The 22,214-nt window shown below is 48.0% G+C and overlaps 1 protein-coding gene across 1 annotated transcript in view; it reads left to right on the plus strand.

Moving 5' to 3' along the window:
* Window positions 1-6,820: 6,820 nt before the first annotated feature.
* RCOR1 (REST corepressor 1) overlaps window positions 6,821-22,214 on the plus strand; it is a gene marked incomplete at both ends in the record, with an annotated part of 79,164 nt that continues 63,770 nt past the window's right edge. Inside the window, 2 exons of the mRNA XM_079537243.1 lie at window positions 6,821-7,010; window positions 7,084-7,143. Coding sequence (XP_079393369.1) covers window positions 6,821-7,010; window positions 7,084-7,143 — 250 coding nt within the window. The remainder of the gene's footprint in view (window positions 7,011-7,083; window positions 7,144-22,214) is intronic.

Raw genomic sequence — 22,214 nt, forward strand, 5'->3', positions numbered from 1 at the left:
ATTCTGATTTCCAGGCTCTGGCTCCCCAGGGGTGGGGATGCTCTCCTATCACAACCCACAGCAAGGCACATCTGCATTTCCAGTGTAAGGCCTGTTTTTAAGGACTCCTAGCTCAGCTATAAAAATTCACTTAGCACGCATGACTAGAAACCAAATTGACAAGATAGACCAGAACTGCTCTGGGAGAGCCATTAGTTCCCCTTGTATGAAAAATCCACATTCAAAAAGAGAGAATATTGTTCACATTTAAGCAACAGGCCGCGGCTGTTCCTTCTAAGTCATGACAGCCAGTGTGGAAACAGTCATTTCTAACATCGCTCCTGTGCTGCAGGCACGGACAGGGGGGGCAGCTCCCTGTGCCTGGAACTCAGCTCGGGATTAACCCAGAGCCACCCGGTGCCTCTGAGCAGGTTTGGATCTGTATACTGAAGGTTTACGCCCATGCAACTGAAGTCGTGGCATTTTCTCAAATTGTTTTAGTTGCTGATTAATCCCTCACTTGCTGCCAAATTGAGGTTGCATTGATTTTCTCTTTTCTTTTCCAGGTTTTCATGTGTTGAAGTGTTTCTTTATATAAATAGCAGTGAAGAATGAGCTTTGACTTCTTGCTCCTCCCCCCAGCCATCAGCAGCATTTGAAATATCCAGATTACATGCGGAATAAATGGAGGAGAGCATATTACAGCAAAGGTTGGAGCTCTGAGTTTCTACTCTCTCTTAGAGAGGTTAGCTTGAAGCTATGACTACATGTTAGGAGAGCAATTGCAGGTGAGTTTCTATTTCCCTTCCCATGGGAATGCCAGACTGCTCCTGAGGAAAGCTGCTTCCACCACTCCAGAAAATGTTGATTTAAATGCTGAAGTGCAAGGAATTGTATTGTGAACCTTTTTTTTTTTTTTAAACAACAACAACAAACAAATGAACAAAAAACAAAAAAACCTGCATTAGCATTTACTGTTAACCCCCTGACTGTACGGCATCCAATCTTTCTCCCAGCGGGTCCTGTGACACAGAGCTCCCTGGAGGGGATTGTGTGGACTTCTCATTCTAAACTCCAGTCACCTTAAATACCATGGCAGCTGTCCCCCACAACACCATCTCCTGACATCTAACCACACCAGCTGCCTCACTGCTGAGATGACGGCGGAGAGAAATTGAAGAAGTTTATAGAAAGTGAGTGGTGTCTTCCGGACCAGCTCTGCGCTCACTGCAGTCACTGCTATGATGAAGCAGCTCCCAAACAAAAATCTTCATCCCCTCATTTTTCTAAGGAATGATGACTCTCTTTGCAACTTATGCTCCTGTTCTGATATAGATCTTCTCTACCTAGACACAGAATGGAGTGGAGCAAAGCCATCAGATATCCAAGGCTTTCTGCACTGATTTTGCTAAGTGCCCCCTCCTCAGGAAGGAAAAGGATGCCTGCCTGCCCTTCCTTGTAATACAGGCTCAGTTTCTCTAAGGAGGCACCAGCTATGGGGGGTTAATGCTCCCGTGTCACTCTGTCACTGCTTTCTACTTTCTCTTCTTTTGGCAGCTCAGAGGTGTGGGGTGGGGAGCAGACAGGAGGTGCATTTCCAAAGCCTTAAGGAAATCAGCTTGCTTTTGGGCATCAAGGACAAATAGGGCTCTGCAGCAACCTCATGTTTAATTAGCAGAGAGATGTTCCCAAGAGGAAGGAGAGCAACACAGGGTGCTAGGGAAGGCCATATGCCCTGGGAACCTGATCCCTGCTTGAGGAAGCTCTCAGTGCACAGATGTGTGACTCCTGTTCCCCTTGGTTTTGTGAGCTATGAGAAAGCTCGTGACCAAAATGAAATAATGGGGGTTTTGTTTACACCTTAGTGGGTTGGGATTGGATGGGAAGCTCTTCACAGCTCTGCCCTCCTCAAGATATGTCTGCTCCGTCCTCCTGGCATTGCCAGCCACTGCCCATGCAGGATTTCTCCTCCCCACTGCCAGCCCACTGTGCTTTTCCTCTGGGGTCAGCCAGGAGCCGTGCCAGCCCCACACACTGTTCCACTGCTGCAGACCCCTGGTCTCTGCAGGCTGCCACATGGCCCTCCTCCTGCATCCTCTCACCCCACCACCACCCTCCTTGTGTTTGTTTTTTTGTTTCTGCCAGCTTCCGCCTTGCTGCAGGATATGAGCCTTTCTCTCAGGGAAATAAAAATTTGGATTAAAATTTGCCTTTATTGCTCCCTCTCCAAAATTAGGCTGAAAGGAAGAATTTTCAGGGGAGCGCAGGAGATTTAAGGACAGATTTTTAAGGTCTTTTAGTTACATTAAAATGAAATTAGATGGCCCTTGGGATTTTTCAGCAGAAGTGTTATTTTTTTTTATATAATTTCCACATAGTAACTGTTCATATCTTCAGGAATCTAAATGCCTCCAGACTTTTGAACACCAAAGTCCCATTGAAACCAAAGAGAACTGGACATCAGCTCCTGTACATTCTTTCCAAATTCTAGCTGAAGTTGTCAAACTTGGAGCAAGTTCTAACGTAAAAGACTGTAAACCTGATTTCTGCTCTGCTTTAGCAGCAGTTCAGCACCAGAAAAAAAACACACGCACATTGTTGGCTCCATGAACATCTCGTTCTAAGGGTCATGTTTTCCTGATTAACAGCCTTCCAGTATTAAAAACAATCAGTCCAGAGGGTGATTAATTGTCCCTTCTGCTGCTAGCAACCAAATACATCTGTATATACATAAATATATGTACATACACATATCTGTATACGGCCGTGTAAACATACACGTACGTTCTCACTGGGGTAAGCATTTTCAATGTGCCTTTTCTCAAGGAAAACACAATTCAGAGGAGGTGAGAGCAGCTTTTCACCACTCCAACGAAGGGGAGCAGTTTTACTTTTTGTAACCCTTTGTTGCGAGAGCTGTCAGTGAGGCGGCTGTGCCAAGAGCAATGCTGTCGTGGTGCAGACAGAGCTAATCTGGTCAGGGTGGAAAGCAAGAAATAAGCAGAAAACACTTTGCTTTTTGTCCAGGGTGTGGAATCTGTTCACTGCCAGGCATTCCTGCTGTGTTTTACTCCAGCTGTGTTCTACTTGTAGGACCCAGAGGGTTAACCGCCATAACATTTTTTTCATTTAAAAGTTGGCAAAGCAAGCAGCTTTTCCCTTGACAAAGATAACCAAATTTCAGTAAATTATTTAAAAAGACAGTCCTGCCTGGTCCAACCTGTTTGGCTGCAGCAAACATACAGCAACAACACTGCACTTTCCCCCCCATTTGATTTGATATCTGGGCAGATTAATCACTCAGTTACAGTTATGTCCAGAGCCCCAGTCAAGCTCAGAGGATTCAGGTGACTCAGTGCTGATGTGGAACTCCTCGCAGCCATCCCACATGCCTTAGGGAGCCTGGCAAGCCTCATGGTACATGCAGGCCCTTGTAGGGACATGGCCAAAGGGCGGGATCCATGCAGGGAAGCAAGACCCTGCACCTACCAGAGTTTCTCATTGCTCATGGGGTTTCCTCCTCATTGGCTCCAAAACAATGAAGATTTAACATCAGGTATCTCCAGAGCAAGTGAGGTGAGCTGGGGGACTGGGTTTGTTGCTTCAAACCTTGCTTTTCTAGCATTTGCAGCATTCAGAAACTGCAGATAGTATGTTCACTGTTGGGGCTGAAAAATAAAATACAACTCTGTGTGTTGTGTACAGGCTCTGTGTACACAGTCGCCTACACTTGGTGCAGAGTTTTCTTTATGGCCAGAAAAGAATTTTTCAGTTTGCTTCCAGAGAAACTCTGAATCTGCCACGCTGTGTCAGGACACTCATGCAGAGCATCGAGGGTTTGGGATGAGAAAGAAACCCAGCACTGTTTACAAGGAAGCACAAATAAACGTGAAAGCTTTCTCAATGGTTAGAATCAAAAAGCTTCATCAGCATCAAAGTCCACAGCTTCTGCAGAGAGGCTTGAGAGAAACCCCATCAGACTGCAGGCAGTGCTGTTAGCCTGCACGATGGCTGTGACACATGCAAAGTGGCTGTAATGTGACAGACCTCGGACTTCCTGCCCTGTGATACACACACACACACACACACACACACACACATCCCTGCGCCCAAGTGAGATGGGGCAGGGTCTGCCTGTGCCAGGGCATCTCCCAACCCATTGCCCGGGGAGCAGTGAGGGTGGGGAGCAGCAGGGTGCTCCTGTCCCAGTGATGGCTTTGCTGTGGTGGCTCTTGTCACCACCTGAGGAGCAGCCTGCTCCTACGAGAACTATGTGTGGCACAAGCCTTCAGGGAGACAATGCATGAGGGGTCTGTGCCATGCACTGCTTTCATCAACTCAAACATTGCAGTCATGTTATGTTTTGTGCAACTGATGCAGACTTTCATTCTGAAGCTTCAGTGGGTGACAGCTATGAGCAAAGGAGGAGGAAGTGAAGGAAGCCCAAAATTAGGCCTTGATTTGCAAAGCTGCGTGCAAGTGTCTCAGTGCGAGTACAGCTGTGTTCCAGCTTCAGGCCTGAACTGAAGGCTGAGATACATGTCAGCCTGGCTCCGGGTGGGACCTGTAGGGCAGACTGAATCCTTGTCACTCAGGCTCAATTTTAAATGAAAAATCAAGTGTTCCTCTCCTGACCATGCGGTTTTTGGAGCAGAAATATCAGGGCACAGTGACTGAGAACAAATATTCTGCCATGCTTACACTTCTGTGTACCATAAAAACATATTCCACACTGAAGAAGCAATACACTTTGCACCAGGAAATGCTTGCAGCTGCCAGTGCTGGGGTTTAAGGACATCACTATCCCCTGATTTAGAACTGATATTTGTTAAGGTAGTGACACCAAGAGTCGCTGTCATAAAAGTTTGGGTTTGTGAGCTAGAAAAAGTTATACTAGTGGAGTGTAAATAAACTTGTGTGTGTGTGCAGTAGATGAATACCATGTCGATTTAATATTTATGTGTCCATGTATCGTGCACAGAAGGAACCGATTACCCATTTGTCAGTGTGCACACACGGTGCACAGTGAGCGCGCAGAAGAGAAAGTAAATATCGAGGTCACCGCTCCGAAATAAACTAACACGCGTTTCAGAAATGATTACACACGTATTTATTTTCCTGATTTTAACGGAGAATGCGACAGGCGGAGGTGAGCGCGGCCCCCCCAGGAGGAACTGCCAAGACGCCGACATCGCGTTGGGATCTGCGCAGGAAGAGCTCCGTGCGGAGCCGCAGCGGCCGTGGCCGCTTCCCCCTCCCCCTGTGCAAATTCTCTTGGATTAAAATGGCAGAGGGAGGAGGGGAGCGGCCGGGGCAGTTTGTCTGATAGGAGATAACCGCTGCAGTCAGACTGCAGGTTTAATTGCGTGGGCCAATAAAAAAAATAATAATAATTAAAAAAAAAAACCCAACAACTGCCACAGAAGTTAAAATCCAAATAAAAGGCACGCCCCGCAAGCTGCTTTACACGATTATGTATTGTTTCACCTCGGCCCAGCGCTGCCCGCAGTTGGTGCGCTGCGCCCAATGCCGGGACGGCCCCGGGTCCCCGGCAACGCTGCTCAGAGCGCATGGGGCGCCTCAATGGGCGGCTCAGGGAAGGAGGAGAGGACAAAGCGGGCACTGAGGCTGCTCGTTCCGCTGCCTCGCGTGGGCTCCCTCCCAGTTTTTGGGAGCATCACGTGAGCGGCCCAACAGCACCACAGCCTCACGTGCGGCTCCGGGACGGCGCTTCGCGGCAGCCCCGATCCCCCGTGTCCCATCGGGCTCCCAGGCCACGGGCTGCTGGGCTCTGCCAGGCGCAGCGGGGCCTCGTTAGCACAACGGGAACGTGGGGGGAATGGGGTGCGGGCCCCGAGATGAGCTTTAAGGCTCCTGACGGGAAGAGAGGCCGGGCTGCCGGCCGTTGCTACGAGCCTCGGCCGGACCCGTCTCATCGCACGCTGCACCGCTACCCGCCCTGCCGCCAGGGGGCGCCCGCGGTACCGCCCCGCTCCGTCAGGTGACCCCGGTGCCCCGCCCTGGCGGCTCTCCCCAAAAGTTGCTTCCTGCCCTCAGCCGCTCCAGGTTTCCTCGAGGCTCCCTCAGCACACCGCTGAGGTGCTCCACTCCCCCTGGAGCAGCAGCCATCCCGCGGAGCCCCGCAGGCGAACCCGTGCCCTCAGCGGCCCCTATCCCCCAGCCCTGGCACCGGGGGCTTTGTATAGAACCCATTCAAACCACGCGTAACCTTCCGCCGCGGGGGGAGAGGGGGGAGGGGGAAAGTAGTCCCTTTGCGCCCTTCTCCCGGGCCGAGCCGGCGGCGGCCCCGCGGCCTCTGGCGTTCCCTGCGGGCCGCGCCGTGCGGCGACCAGCCCGCCCGCGCCCCCGCCGCGCTCTGTGAGGAGCCCTCAGCCCAGAGGCACTCGCGGGCGGAGAGATCCCGCACGGCGCCCGGCCCGGCGCTACGCCTCCACCTAACCTCACAAACGGAAGCGCCGGGCCTTGGCGATGGACGGCGGGCGACAGCCAATGAGAGAACGGGATGGCCTCCCAAAATGTAGGTTGAGCCAATGGGAGCGCGGGTGGGCGGGGCCTAGAGACGGGCTAGCAACGCAGGTTGAACGGAGTCCCAGCGCAGGGCTGGGATGAGCCTCAAAGTTCGGGGCGATCGCGGCGGGGGATGTAGCGCCGCCGCCCCGGCTCCCGCCCGCCCGCTGCCGCCCGCCCCGCCCGCCCGCACGCGGCGCCTCCCCCCGGCCCGGCTCGCCGCCTCCCTCAGTTTTTAAACTCCTTTCCCCCCCCCCCCCCCCCCCCCCTTCCCTCTCCTCCCCCCGCGTTGTTCTCCTTCCCCCCACCCCAAATGCCAGCCATGATCGAGAAGGGCCCGGAGGTGTCGGGGAAGCGGCGGGGCAGGAATAACAATACCTCCGCCGGCGCGAATCATAACAATAACGGGAATAACAAAAGTTTGGCTGCTGCCCCCAACGGGAACAGCAGCAGCAACTCCTGGGAGGAGGGCAGCTCGGGCTCCTCCAGCGATGAAGAGCACGGTGAGCGCGGCGGGGCTGGCGGGCGGCGGGCGGCGGGCGCGGCGCACGCGGTAACGCTCTCTCTGCTCCGCAGCCGGCGGCGGCATGAGGGTCGGCCCGCAGTACCAGGCGGTGGTCCCCGAGTTCGACCCCGGTGAGTCGTTGGGGGCGGAACTTGGGCGAGGGCGGGCGGGTGGCAGCCCCCGGTGTCCCCGCGCGGTTCCCCCCCCCCCCCCTCCCCCGCGATCACACCCTGCGTGGGCTGACCCTCGGCCTTTCTCGGGGCGCCGACCCGCTGCCCGGAGCCGTGGTGCGAGGACGGAGCCCGATGCTTTCCGGAGGGCGCTTTGCGGGCGGCACCGGGAGCGGGAGGCTGCCGGCCGGGAGATGGCAGTTGGCTAACCGATTCCCCCCCCCCCCAACCCCCCCCTTTTTTTTTTTTTTTTTTTCTTCTCCCTTCCCCGACTCGTGTGTTCAACCAACTTATGAATGCCTTTGTACCTATCTCGGTCCGTATTTTTTTTATTGTCATTATTTTATTTTTTTCCTCTCTCTCCATGAAGCCCTCCGACTTCCCCCCCAGAAATATTTCACATTCCAGCTATTCTGCTGCAGCGCTTTGTAAGCTAATTTAAAGTGGTAGGAGAGCAAATTTTGAGTAGACAAAGGAATTGTGGCTGTACGGAGAGGCAGGTGCTGGCTGCACGGCACTGGTGATGCATCTCGGCTGTATCTGGGCGCATAAAGACAGCCCGGTGACCTCCTTAGTTTGAAATGTAAGCGAATTTTGTTGCATTGTTCCTTTGTGACCTGGGCTGAGGCTACGAAAGCCCTCCTCCCATCTGGACACCTCACGTTCGGAGTTGTCCCTCGCCTTGCCCAAACTTAATGCAATCCGCCGTCCCTCTCTCTTAAAACAAAAAGAAGGATTTGGAAAGCTGTGGTGGCTCCTGATCGAGTAACCCTGACAGCAACTATTGTGTGCGTTTGGGAGGAGCGTTCCTCCTGGCCGCCCTCGTGCTGCCTGCTAATACGTTGGATGCCCTTTTATTATTATGTGGCACATATATGTCTATTTTAACTGTTAACACTCTCTGGAGGTGAATGTTTTTTTTGTTTTTTTGTTTTTTTTTTCTTTCTCAACTTCGGTGTTGCTTCTATTGATTTACAGTATACTTCTTCCCCATTCCTTTCCCTGTGTTTCTCACAAAACCCGATGCAAGCTCTGGGCACGTGGGAGCTCCATGGCTGCTGGACCAGGAGGAGAAGCTGTGTGGGTGTTGGTAGTTAGCGGCAGTTGACACGGTTTTTTCACTCTGTAGGTCAAATGCAGCATCACTGTAACGCACCACGCACATCGTGCTGGCTATCAGCCAGGTATTGCAACAATACTTGGGCTTTTCGGTCACCACTGTAAATGATGTTCTTTTGTGCAATTCATTTCTTTAACATAATAGGTGGGGGCTGGGGGGGGGGGTGTACAGCATGCTTCTTCCTCTCTGTTATGTGTTCAGTTATACATTGTTCTGATTTTAACTTTTAGATGTGCTGTGACCTATACATAGGTTATTACTTTCTTCACTGTGTGTAGTGAAAGGGCGGGGGAGTGTGTGATGTGGAGAAACCACCTTTTTTTCTGAGTAAATACACCTCAGCACAGCTTCAGCAGGCATGCTGGTTTGGCTGCACAGTGGGCAGCAAGCCTTAAGTACATCCACCTCAAGTACACAAGCAGTTTTCTAGTGACCTGAATGGGCACTGCATCCTTTCTTTACTTCCTCCTTCCCCCCCCCCCCCCCCCCCCTGCCCCCCCCTCCTTTTTCTTTTTAAAATGTATACTTTTCAGTTAGTAAGCTTCAGGTGAACTTTTGTCTGCTCATGTACTGGAGCCAGTGTTGCCTGTCAAATTACTTGAGATTAATTTTTCATTGAATTATTCCCTGAATTCTGTGACTTCTCAGTCCTCGAAGCTAAATGGCTGTGGTATGCTTATTGATGTGCCTCTTTCTCGCTATTTTTAGGAAAGCAGATCCTAAATAAGCCTTAAAGAAACCCTAAGCAAATCTGAATACACTGCACTGAGACCCTTTCAATGAAACTGTAAAATTGGCCCATCTTGCTGATAATTTCAAAGTTAAATGTGTGGAATGGTGTTATCAGAAGACACTGTATCTGTTTCCTGGTAGAAATGTTAGGGACTGCTTGACCAAAAGATCCTAAAATTTGAGGGTTACTTGGTGTGGAGTCCTGGTGGCTTTCACCTTCAGATTGTCTAGCTGATAAAACGCACAGGGCACTTGCTGCTCCAGCTGTGTGTGAGGTGAAACATGGCATAGAACAGGGAGTCTGTGTGTGTCTCTATATATATAGAAAGAGAGATACGCAATGAATTTAATGAATAAAATAATGAATTCAATTATAACTTTGGTTAGATTGAGGTATATTTGTAGTGCTGACTCTTACATCACCATTTTTACGTGGGTGTTCCTCTGTCCCCACGCATAAGGGCAGAGAAAGCATTTTGTTCTGTTTATTTCTGAGCCACAAGGTAGCTGTGGCAAAGAGCAGGTAAATAAGGAAAGCTTTCCTGAAATCTTTGTGTGAGGCTGGGGTGTGCAGAGAGGTAGGCAAGGCTATGGCTAGAGTACAGAGAAGTGGTGGGATGCCAGTTTGGGCCTCATGAATGTAATAGCTTCAGTGCAAAAGTACTGAGCTGAAGGGGCTGAAAGTGGAGTGCTTCCACAGTTTTTGTCTGGGTTCACACAAGAATGGTTGCTCAGGACCTCTCGATGTGGAGGAGGACAGTGGTTGTCCTTTTCTGGAGCAGATGGGGAAAATGATGAAGGATTGTGTTTCTTTTTTGGCATAATTCTTAAACCCAGCGAGTTTTTAATGCCCTGTGTGGCCAGGGAAGGGCTGTGGATGCATGAAGCTGGCAGTCTGGCTCGTAGCCCCTCGGCTGCCCCTTTAGAGGTGGCAAGGCCTGCCTGGTGCTGGTAGGGCCTATGGCTTCCTCACTGCCTGCCTTCTTTCCTGTCCCACGCCGCCCTTTGAAAACAGTTCTTGCTGCACCGATCCCTGCTTCTCTAGTTCTCTCAGAAACAAGTCACCCGTCTGTTTCCTCTAGTGTAGGATTTACAACTCTCTTACCATTGGTAATAGAGTAGTTGTTCACTAACAGCGAGGCTTGTGCAGAAGTAACATTTGTATTTGATGAGCTGATGTAACTAACCGGGGAGGAGAACAGGCAAACTTCTGGGTTGAAAATACTGTGCCAGAGCTTGCTAGAATCAGTAAAATTTGTACTTCAGCTGAGTTTCCCTGTCTGGACTCTGTTTCACAAACATAATGTGAAAATTTGCTGTCAACTCTCCTGTGCCTTCTTTTATTAGAGTTCATAGTCAAATATTTGACTTCCACCTGAAAATTGTGTATGTTGAACAAAGGCTGTTATCACCAAGTCAGCATTTCTTGAGAGTTCTCCATCTGAGACACTCAGGATTTTGAGGACAGAAAACTATTATGATTCTTTTAATCTATATATATGAAACCCACATGTCCTATTAATGGAAAAACTTGGTGGCAGGAAACATTGCATATCCTAAAGCTAAATAAAAAATCTTTCATATGGGGAAATACTAATACTGTACTTGACCATTTTACTTGTTGCTTATTAATTTATATGCCCTTGCTGCTGGAGTATTGAAAATAGGAGGAAGAAAACATTAGTGAGCGCTTTCACACGCACAGGGAATACAAAAGGAAGATGAAAGCTTGCATAATTTTGAGGAGTGTTAAGCCTCTCCCTTTAGGAAGTGATCTGTTCCACATTGTGGTGTGTATTGGAGGGCAGACCAGCATTTTTTTTCTTCTTTAGAGCACTATAACTTTATATTCCTTTCTTCCTCATAACTTCGTTTTTTACTGCCATGATATTGTGTGTCTTTGAATATCATTTTTATCAGTCATCTTTGCAAAGTAGAAATAGATGAGGAAAAGCTGATTCAGTTCAGCAGTGTCCTGCTGTAGAGATCCAAAGTTGAGCTGTGTCTTCAGTGACTTGTTTCCAATACTGATCTCTTCCTGTTATTTCTTTGTCACACTCTAACAGTTTAAACAGTGGGAGGAAATACTCTATAGTACTTCCAGATCTAGGTGCCTACTGGAAGGTGCTTGCTGCCGCACGTCGGTGGAATCCTTGAGGATCCTGTTTTCTGTCCCACACTGTTAGCTGTACTGCATGCTCCTGTGCAACCAATCTTCTTGTTTGTTTTCACAGCCAAGACTGTGTTGTTTCAGTGTTGCAAAAAGAAGGGGGGGAGGGGGTAACACCCAAAAAACCTTCAAACAAAGCCTTACCTTTCTAGCAGTCACAAAGTGTTAATGCAGTCGGCTGAGAAGGAGAGAAATGCTGTCTGCTGCCTCTGATCAGAGTGCTGGTAGGGAAGAGGTGGTGGTGGTGCTGTGTGCTGTAGAGGCAGGTGCCTGGGGGGAGTTGGGATGCATTCATCCAACTCTGGCTGTAAGCATGGCCACCCTCCCTCTGTTCAGGATCAGAGGTGGGAGGTTATTGTGGACCAGCCCCTAGATGGTTGACACCTTTAGAATAGCTGTATTTCTTTCTTTGTTGTAGGGGTTAGGTTGTGTCTTCAGCTACTTGGCAGGATTATCCAGAAAGGTGCAGCTGAGTCATGGCTGCAGAGGCACCTATTGGGCTACACAACAGGGACTGCCACTCATTTAACAAGGGATTGTTAAAAGGCCCCTTATGACTTGCACTTGGCAAGCCCAGCTCCCAGCCAGCTTGTTCTGTTTCTTTGTTTGCAAATAAAACTGTTAGTCCTGTACCTAACAGTCTTAATAGTTTGCAAATAGACTGAGCACCCAGTGACTATAAGAGAAAATGGTATTTAGATAAGTGGACTCATAAGAACAAGAAGCAGAAAAATAGTGTGCTCTTTAAGTGAGATGTTGGGATCTATATCTAAGCAAGTGGAAAAGGCGCAACCACGCTCCTTCTACTGGAAATACTGGTATCCTGGAAGGCTATCTCATTTCCTCAAATGGCTTTGCCTTAAACACAACAGTCAGGAACTCCCTTAGTGCAGCAGTGTGTTTGGGAAAGAAGAGAGATTAATGAGGATGTTTGATCTAATCAGAAATACCAAACAAAAATATGATAATGACCAGTGTGTTTGGGCTGACAGAGGCCACATAGTTTCTTGATCAAACCTGTTGTGTCTTGATCTTTTCACTGTTACCTGAGGAGACTTGCGCCATCTCCAAAAACTGTTTTCCCACTTTGGTGTTGGATATATGCTTGGAAATGAGGTGGTTGGGCTTTTGGAAAAGGGGGAGCCTTATGAATTCTAGAGAATGTGATTAGATTGTGGGTCTGTTTGGAGAAGAATGGGCACCTAAAACCATTAAGCTTTGTTACAACATAACTTCCTACTTCCTAACTTGAGTTTTCAGGTAGTATTAAGTGTTTTAAATTCTGGTTGACCTTGTTCTCCTCTGCCCCCCGTGAAAGATTTAGCTACTGTGGCTTGTCTTTGCAACTTCCTGCTGGGGGATGCCTCCCCTAGTTATAGTTTGCTTAGCCCCTTTCTCCATGGTGGGTTGTATTGGTCTTGCCCTGCTCCTGCCACAAGGCCAGCCTCTTTGTACTCCCTGTACTGCAGAGCAGACGAGGAGCTCCTGTTGAATGCCATTGCACAGAACTTGATTTTTCAGCTGTCTCAACTCTATCTAGGTGTAAGTGGTTCTTAAGGCCAGGCTGGTCCCTGCTGCCCCAGGGGAGGGGAGATGGCTTCTGCCTCTCCTTGCTGTGCTGGTAGCTCTGCCTGTGGCTGGGGGAATGCCTCTGCCAATCTTGTTCCTCATCAGTACATGAGGCTCACACAGTTATGTGGCAGGCAGGAAGGGAGGGTGAGGGGGGGAACTGCCTGACCACTTCCAAATGAGGAAAGTGGTGGTCACTTGTAGATGCTGGCACTATTTTATTTTATTTTATTTCTAATTTCCTTAAATCCAGACTGGAGACAAAGGAAAAGAGAGCAGAGCTTAAGTTGAGGAATTTTCAATCTATATCTGGCACCCTAGCAGGAGCACAGCTGTAGGTTTGGTGCTGTACCTCTTACCTCTGAGCTTCTTTCCCCACAGGGATCATGTCTTAATCTGCATGGCTCCACAGTTAGCTTTCAGCTCACCTGCCTGTCCTGTGAAGGGTGCAGAGATCCCATCCCACCTCATCCCAAGGCAGGGTTTCAGAGCTCTCTTGTTCCTCAAATAGTACAAGAAGTCCCTTCCCAAACCTGAATGCTGTAGTAAACAAACAAGTCTCTGGTGCAGCCAAAGCCTGTGGCTTCCTTCCCTGCCTGGCACATGTAGTGTTTGTATGGGGAGGTAATAGCTGCCTCATGCACTGGCAGATGTATTAATGGCAGGACTGGAATTAATACTAGGTAGAGGGAATGCTTTGTTCTTCATAGCTGGTTCCTGCTGCTTAATGAGTTGCTCTTAAAACTCTTGTTTTCAGTTTTCAGCCCTGGTTAGTTCTGTGACTTGGCCGAGTGAGAGCTTAGAGCTCCCTGTGATTAGTCATTATAATTAGCTCAGAAGTCTTTGCCTCTGATCAAGGTGCACTGTATAATGCGGCTTACAGTGGGCTCTAGTTCTGTCACATACATTCAGTGTGCTATAAATGACAATGCATTGTTAGACATCTGTATGTATTCTTTTTTTAACCTGTGTTGCAACTTTAATAAACTTCACTGTGAACTGGGCAGGTAAATCTGAGTAATGGCTTCTCAGAACCGTGGTACTTTGTGTCTCTACTTCCCTCAGATACAACAACTTCTGGTTATGGCAGAGACTCACCGTGACAGCTGTAAGTCAAAGGCAGTAGTAAAGCACTGACTGATCCCATTGGTGAGGCTGGAGACTGAAACAGAGAGAAAACTTTGTGGTGGCAGAAAAAGCATGCTTACTTCCCAGGAAGTGTGTACCTCTGTGCACTCTGTGCATTGGGGAAGCTTCTCTTTCGAGGCTCTGATTTGGCTGTGTGACATGATGAGCAATGCCATGTTCTGAAGTGTTTAAGCTCAAAAGAAGAGTTCAAAATGCAGTTCTTCAAAACATAAAATTGATGTGTAAACTGACAGTGATCTTAACAATGCTTTTATAAGGAATCTTAGATTAGGTTTCTCTCCACAAGCTTTAATTTATAGTTCCACATGAAAGTTTTGACTTCTTGCTTTTCGAAAGTGCAAGAGGATGTGCTATGCTATGCCTTGCTGAAGGCAGCATACTCTAGAACTGGGTTGCTTTTGTGCTCCCGTTACAGTTTGTTTTGAAATGGAACAGACTGATGTGACTGCTTTTAAGTATTGTAGTCAAACTTGCTAAAATGGCTTCACTTCTCGCTAAAGGGTTTTAGACTAAACAAGTGTGTTTACCTTTCCAAGTATCTTCAGAAATTCAGCTCTGTGCAGCAGCTAGCTCTTTGAACTTCATAAAGGAAGTATTGGTAAACGCTGCCTCTCTGGGGGGAGGAGGCTGCAGCAGTGTGATAAAATGGCAAAAAAAATCCCCTCTTAGAAGGAAATTCTCTATGCTTCCCCCTTCAGCACCATCTTTCAGTTGTGCAGGTCCCCCTGGGGGCCATCAGCAGGGCTCCCCAGGTACTCTGTGCATGTGTGTAACCATGTATCTCTACAAGAATGCTCCCCCATCCATCAGAGACAGCAGGAAAAGTCATTCTGGCCTCAAAGTTAATTCAACTTCCTTGCTACCTGCCTTATTTCTGTACTCTTCAGCTGAATGGATTTTGTGAATAAATCTCTCAATCATCTGAAGAGAGCCTAAGGCTTGTGGTGTAGCTTTCGAATGGGAGGGATTGGACCATGCAGCTGCCTGTTGCAGACCTGCTGTCTGTAGGTATCTGTGGTAGCCCATCATGTGCAATTTTAGACAAGTAGATGGATTGGTCTTTATCTTATGTAACTACTTCCATTTGAAAGTTGGGTATTGAAAATAATTACCAGTGTACGTGACTTGGAATTGGAGTCCTTTCAGACTGCTTAACCCTCATGTGAAAGCACTGCTTGACAAATGTGGAATCATACCTTTGGCTTCTGGGTTCGGAGCCCCCAACTAGCATGTACAAGCAAAACTGATACTTGCTTAATGTGCAGCCTCCTCTGTTAGCTGTTTCATAGTGAGAGCCCCAGCAGAGGGGCTGCGAATGGCCAAAGGTTTGGAGGAACCACTGCTGTGTCAGGAATGGTCTTTTCTTTTCAACTGGGAAGCCAGGGCTAGGGAAGTCTGGTTTACATAACAGCATTGTTTCAGAAGCAGCTCTTTACTCAGAGCTTGCATTGAAATGGAGAACATTTCTGTTTCTTCTCCACTGTTTTTGTTGGAGGTCCAACCTTGTCCCTCTGCTCTTGTTAATAGCATCGTTTTGAGTTTTGGGTGTGTACTGGGGGGAGGGTTTTTTTGTTTTTTTTTTTTTTACTGACAAACCTCTCCCACTCCCCATTTTAATTGTGCTAAAAGCTATCTTTCCCACATACCATATAGCCATTTGCTGGAGTTGCATTGTTCTGTGCTTTGGTTGCTAACAGCTGTGTAAGAAACTGAAATGCCAGCTTGTTGTGCCACTCATTGTATACGATCTGGAGGTGCCAGCAGGTATCTGTTCCCTTCCTGACAGCCCTCCATCCCTGTCAGGATGTACCAGGTGCAGCATTAGTGCTGCTTTGGTGCTGTTCTCTGTCTGTGAATCCCAAAGGTGCCCCAGTGAGACCCTCTGCAGCCACCAGGCACAGCAGTAGCCATGGGAACACAGGGAGGATGACACAAGTTTAAAACTTCAACTTGTTGCTAGGCAGACTCAGCTCGATGTGGGAATTAAGTAGTCTTAACAGCAACAATAAATCACCTCTGGTATTTCACCTCTTGTGGAGGGAAGGCAGCTTGATGCTCCCCACATTTTGACTTCATCTTTGAATGGACAGGATCAAATCTGTGATGGAAGGGTTCACTGGCACCAGCCAGCTCTCCAGGAAACCTGTCCTGGGCAACTGTTAACAGAGACACGGTGGCTTGCTGAGAAGAAGGAAGGGATGGGGCAGAGTTCTAGCAGGTCAGTTTTCGTCCAGTGTTTCCTTAAAGAACAAAGTGCTGCAAGGTAAAGCCATGCGTCGTCCCGTGCAAAACTGTTGTGTGGCTCATACAGTCTAAAAGTTGCGGCCTGCATTAAAATAGATACTGCTGAAAGTGACGTATGCTCTAAACAAAGGTCACAGGCTTAAAATATCACAAGATTGCTTCTTAACTCTGGCTGTAAAACCTTAAAATTATGGCTAAGGCAAGATAGACACCTTATAAACTCAAAATGCTGTTGCAGACTGTGTTAGCCCAGCTGCCAGCATGTGTTGGATGAGCTGGGTTAGACCTTTTAGCTTGGGCACTTCTGATAACTCACCTTGTGTTTTGGCTCATCCCGTTTAATAAACAAGGGCAGCATTCCCTCGCGTTATTTTTGGAGTTGATGCCTGACAAAGGATGTATGGTAAATTATAGGGACTGCAGTGAAAGGGACTGCAGACTCAACCTCTGAGGAGAGCTGGGCCTCATGCTCCTTGAGGACTGAACTGCAGCGTGCCTTTGTCTCTGCACCTGTTGGCTCCCTGTACTCGAGCAGTAATTGGTTCTGCTCTGGCTACTGGTTTAAATGGATCTTTTTATTTTATAAACATTTGCTGTGCAGTAACTGTCAGTCCTGTTGGAATAAGGCCATCTATAGAGATGCTCCCAATTACCACCTGCTCGTTTTCTTAGGAAAATACACTCTTACCTAATTTAACCTCCCCCAGCAACTGCTTTGAAGTTGTTTTCCCCCTTCACACTGTGGCTCACTACTGCCCATTTTCCCTCTGACCACTTGAACAAATTGCGATTGTCCTAGCCTGTCCTTCCAGAAATTCTTTGCTTTTGAGGCTGAAAAATGGTTGCATGGTTTGTGCCCAAATATTTTTGTAGTCAACTCATTTAGAAGGTTTCTTTCCTTTAATATGCCTCCGCCTTTTTTCATCCCCAAGTTGCTGTTTGTGGTTCTCCCACTTTTATTACAACTAGTGTACAGCTTGCAGATCCTATCTGTCCACCTTGTTGTCAGCCCAGCCCTACTCTGATTTCTGCTCTCTGTGCTCCCAAGACCTCTTACCATGTGCTCTGTCACTTCCTAAGAGGCACCTTGTCTATATCAGAGTTGTTCTCTGAAGTTCCCTCTTATCACTTGAGCAAGTAACTGAGCCTTGGGATGGTGGGAGAGCACCATCTGAGAGCCCAGGGTTGTGGCAGGGTGGGCAAGTGCCCTGCAGTACTTTCTTTTTCTGCTATAGGCTTGGTTGCAAGGCTCAGCTTTGGATGTGCTGAGCTTGGTGGTGCAGGGGGAGGAGAACAGCTGGATCTCATCTGGTGTTCCCATTGCCTCCCTTCTCCTGGTGAGCTCTGTGCAAATATTGAATGACTCGGGGGAGAGGCTTGCTGGTGGGAGCTTGGTGGCAGAGGGAAGGTTTTTCAGAGCTGTCCTGTGGCTTCCAGCCTGAGATCTGAGTTGCTTGGCAAATTGTTTCCTTGTGTGTGTGCTGGCTCTGAGCAGCGGGGCTGCTCTCTGGGAAAGTGCCACATTGTGCTTTAGTTCCTAATGTATTTTGGGTGGGTTTCTGGTTCTGTAGATTTAGTTCTGAAGGTGCTCTCCTCTGAAAGTTGGTTTGGAGAGGTAGTGAGTGGGATTGCTTTATTTTCTCAGGCGCCTTCAAGTGAGGCAGGAAGCTGTCCTGCACATGCAGTACATTTACTGTCCTTACAGTGCAACCAGGGCAGGCACAAATCCTGCCAACGTCCTGTAAATTGGCAAGAGTATCTGGTTGTGTATTTAGGCAACAAATGACTTTTTTCGTTTGGTGCTGAAGCAGAGGCGGCTGGAGCTGGTGCTGTAAGTGTGCATAGCTGGTGCTGTGATGCAGGTAGTGACTTGAACAGCATTGTGTGCTGGTCTTGGAGCAGAGCTTTGGTAGCCTGAGATGGGCTGTTGTTGTTTGAGAGAGCAGGTGTGTGCTGGAGGAGCTGTGTGAACTCTCGAGCTGCATAAAGCGTGTGTGCAAGTAGTTAAGTTAGGGAAATCAGTGTCTTTTATTGCAGCAGTCTTGTTGAGGTTGTTTTGGAATATAAGGGAAAAATAAATGCAAAACTTTGTAAACCCTTAATAAAAAATATTTTTAGAATTCAAGGAAATCAATAAGGAGTTGGGGGAATTAGGCTTGGCAACAGTCCTCATTGCTCTGAAACTTGCAGGGAAGGGGACTGTTTCACATCCTCTTTCCTAAGTCCTTGCAAAAAGGCTGTGGGACCGGACTCCAGCCTCCTCTTCAAACCAAAGTCTCCAGCTCAGCTGGGAGGAATGCTGCTCTGTCTGGTTATCACTTGTGCTGGCAGCTGCCTTTTTGCCCAGAGCAATGCCTCCTGAGCGGCAGCAGTGTGTCCTTTTGTGGCAGCTGGAGACAAGGGGACTACTGGGTGCAGCAGCGCTGCTTGCTAAACGATTTCGGTGTCTGCTGGGGCAGAGGGTGGGAGTAGGTGTAATGAGCTCCTGTGGAAGAGCTGGGCAGGAGAAACCTTTCCAGTGACTACATAGTGCCTATATAAAAAAAAAAAAAAAGGCAGCATGTTTAATTTGCTGGAGGTTGGACCGAGCTTGGGGCAGGTGCACACCCAGACCATTCTTAATGTGGATAGATACCTGCTGAATTGTTTGTCAAACGTGAGAATAGAAGGCAAAGGGCTGTGTTTAACCGTTTTCGATGCTGTGTCTTAAAAATAGCTTACATTTCTGAAGTGAGCAGCAGTTGTAACCAGGGTTTTAAAAATTGGCTCGGTGCTTAGAAGCCATAGTGGGAAACACCTGTGCTGCAATACGCCATGCAGCATCAAGGGATAGAATGGTTGGGTACTGCGCGCTCACTGTGCTGTTGGTTGGCTGCTGAGGGGTTTCTCCTTGTGTGCTGGGTTTGCCTTAGTGCTCCTTTTGCTGCTCAGTTCTTGCTTTTTTTTCATCAGTAGAAAAAAAAAAATAAATCATGGAATCATAGAATGGTTTGGGTTGGAAGGGACCTTTAAGAACATCTAGTTCCAAACACTCGCTGTAGACAGGGAGACCTCCCTCTAGACCAGGTTGCTCAAAGCTCCATCCAGCCTGGCCTTGAGCCCCTCCAGGGAGGGGGCATCCACAACATCACTGGGGGCAGCCTGTTCCAGTGTCTGACCATGCTCACAGTAAAGAATTTCTTCCTAATATCTAGTCTAAACTGGCTTGATATCTGTATTTCACTGCTCTTCAAGTGATGCTGAGCCTCTGGAGTAGGAAAGAATGGATCTAGTTTGTCTTAGCTCAGTTTTACCCATGTAGAGCTGTGGCATGCAGTTGAGACACCGATGCTGTCTTCAGACTAAGGAAGACACTACTGCACTAATGTGCTAATTTTATACTCTCTCTCTTGGCAGGTTGCCTTTGTAATCAAAGGGCTGGAAATTTTTCAGTTTGAACAAAATGTTCTAAGTAGCTGTTCTCTTGGTAGAAATGGATTTGGTACGGGATGCTACCTTCAAAATAAATCCATCTTTCCATATCTCCTTGGGCGCAATATTTTTAACTGTAGTTCCCTTTCTGACTAAGTGAAATTGCAGTCAAGATCTGGCTGAGACTTAGCTGTGGAGTTTCTTGAACGGAGCTGTATGTCACTGATCTCTGCCCCTCTGATGGGAATGGAGATGGGGGTGTTTTTAGAAATGGTGGTTCTAGCAAATTTCAGTGGGGTCGCCCTATTATGTGATTTCCACTCCTGCTTGGTTAATAACTGCGTACAGCCTTGGTATGGTCAAAATACAAAAGCTTGGTTTGAGCATTTGCTGTATTCTGGTGAGTTGTACAGTGCCCAGCATGTGGGAAATTATGCAGCTGAGACTTGCTGTCTGCTTCTCATCAACAGTGTAATAGTAATTAAAAACATCTCTTGATTCCTTTGGGATTTTTGTCCTTGGTTTTAGGGAGTCGGTGAACACTGACTAGGGAACATATGTATCCACATTTTTTTTTTCCAACTGAAATATCCATGAGTGCAGAACAGTCACAGTGCGATCACATTTTTAAAGTGGTTGGAAATGAAATGTTAACTCAAAGGCCATGTTCTGTTACTAGAAAGCTTTAAACAAATGGCAGAATTGCTTCCAGGTTGTACGAAACTTTTGTCCTTCTGTTGCCTTTTTAAAAAGTATTTTCCAGTATTCTTCAATCTATATAGATACTATAATGAGAGCTGGCTGCTAAACTTTGTTGCTTTGAGTTTGAGATGAAACAAAGCTCTGTATGCCATATGTTAAAAGGACGAGCAGATTTGACAACAAGAATGTGTTCCATCTCCTTGCATTTTGGCAAGGCTCTGTAGTCATGGAGGCTGGCTGTAGGGAGAGGGGAATCAGGGAAGATGCAAGAGGGACACAGCTTCCAGTTCTGCTAACCTTGCAAGTGTTTTAGAAGGGGGCAAGAAAAGGAGAACCAGCACAGAAGGGTGGAAAGGTGGCAGTGGAAAAATTCTTTTAAATAAAACCTCATGCTCTCAATGTTCTCTTTGAAAGGTATTTTGTGTTCCCGTTCTTTCATTGTTCGGTAGATTAAATAGGTAGTTGCCAGCTCAGGTGGGTGTAAATCTAACCTCCTTGCCCTTTGGAGAACATGATCTTGAGATGTATTTCTGAGACAGGAGATGTGAACTGGAGAGGTGGGAGTGGTGGAAGGAAAGCTGTGTTCATGACAGCATCTCACTAGTCAAAGGCTGCTGTAGTTGATGACCTTGCTGAAGTGTGCTGGCTGCAGAGTGGACTGTTAATTGGTACTGCAGAGCTGGGCAGTGTGGTGGTCACCGTGGAGATGATGACTGTCTTGCTGTGACCTGTGATAAAGGTGTGCAGGGCGTTGCACGGAGCAGTTCAGCTGTCCTGGCAGCGTGCATTCCTCTGTTGTTCTGAAGCCAGGCAGTGTTCTTTTGTATCTCCACTGGGGTGCAGGGACCTTTTGTGTAGTTCCTTGTGCTGCAGCAGGCCGTGAGAGAGCCAATTGGCTGCTGGCTCTGCAGAGCACATGGCAGCCAGCTGCAGGCAGAGCTGAGCAGGGAGCACCGTGCAGGCTGGCCCTTGGCACAGCGCTTGGCTAAGCAGAGATGCAAGGCATATGCTCTGCAGGGTCAGGTGTCTGAATTCACCTTTGAATGGATCTCCTCCAATCTTGTCACTTCAGGTGAGTAGCACAGGTCTTATTCTTCTATCTTTATGTACTTTAGTCTTACAGCTTCTTACCTAAACATTTGTTTGGCTTAAAGGGTCCCTATGATTCTTTCTCTTTCCACCTCCAACATCTTCTTTCACCAGACTCCTTTGCCTGTCTGTATGCTACAGCTGCTGCTTTATGCCTGGGCTGCACAGAACACAGTATCTCTTGCAGGGGTGGAAGTAGTCTGTACCTGTATTCCTGGAGCTCTGTGAGGCTGGAATGGGGCCTGCCTAAAGTGATCACCTAGGTCATGCCAGTTCCGGTGCCTCGCTCCATGCAATGACTCAACCTCCTGCTCTGAAAAACGAGCAACGCAGCAATCACTCATGTGCCACGCTAGTGTGGTGCATTCATTGCATGGGCCTCCTCTGCTCCTTGGTGTTCTTTCAGCAACAGGTGGTTATGCTGATGCTTGATTTGGCTAGGCATAACCAGGGCACTCTTCTTTAAGAGTAGGCACTTTATGCTGGCATTGTTAGGCACAAGATCCCTGTCCTACTTGGATCACAGTACTGTTATGCTCTGTTATTTCACAGATGTGTCCGTGTCAAACAACTAGGGTGACAAAGATCTTGTCAAAGCAGGTGTTCAAGTGGCTATTTAGCTTGCATTGCAGTGAGCCATCTTCATGTAACCACAACTGAGTGAATCAGAAGTGCCAGTGAACTTTGGAGGTGGTAGGAATAGAGCTTCTGAATAGCATAAAGTAAATTTTTGGCTGTAGCCAAGCTGAGCTAGGGAGATAGTGAAGCAAGCAAGGGGATGAAATAATGATTGTGGACAGACCCCGAAAAGGGCTGGATGGGGGAAGCTGCCAGCTCACCAGAAAT

This window comes from Tetrao urogallus (assembly GCF_951394365.1).
Source record: "Tetrao urogallus genome assembly, chromosome: 6".
NCBI classification, from domain to species: Eukaryota; Metazoa; Chordata; class Aves; order Galliformes; family Phasianidae; genus Tetrao; species Tetrao urogallus.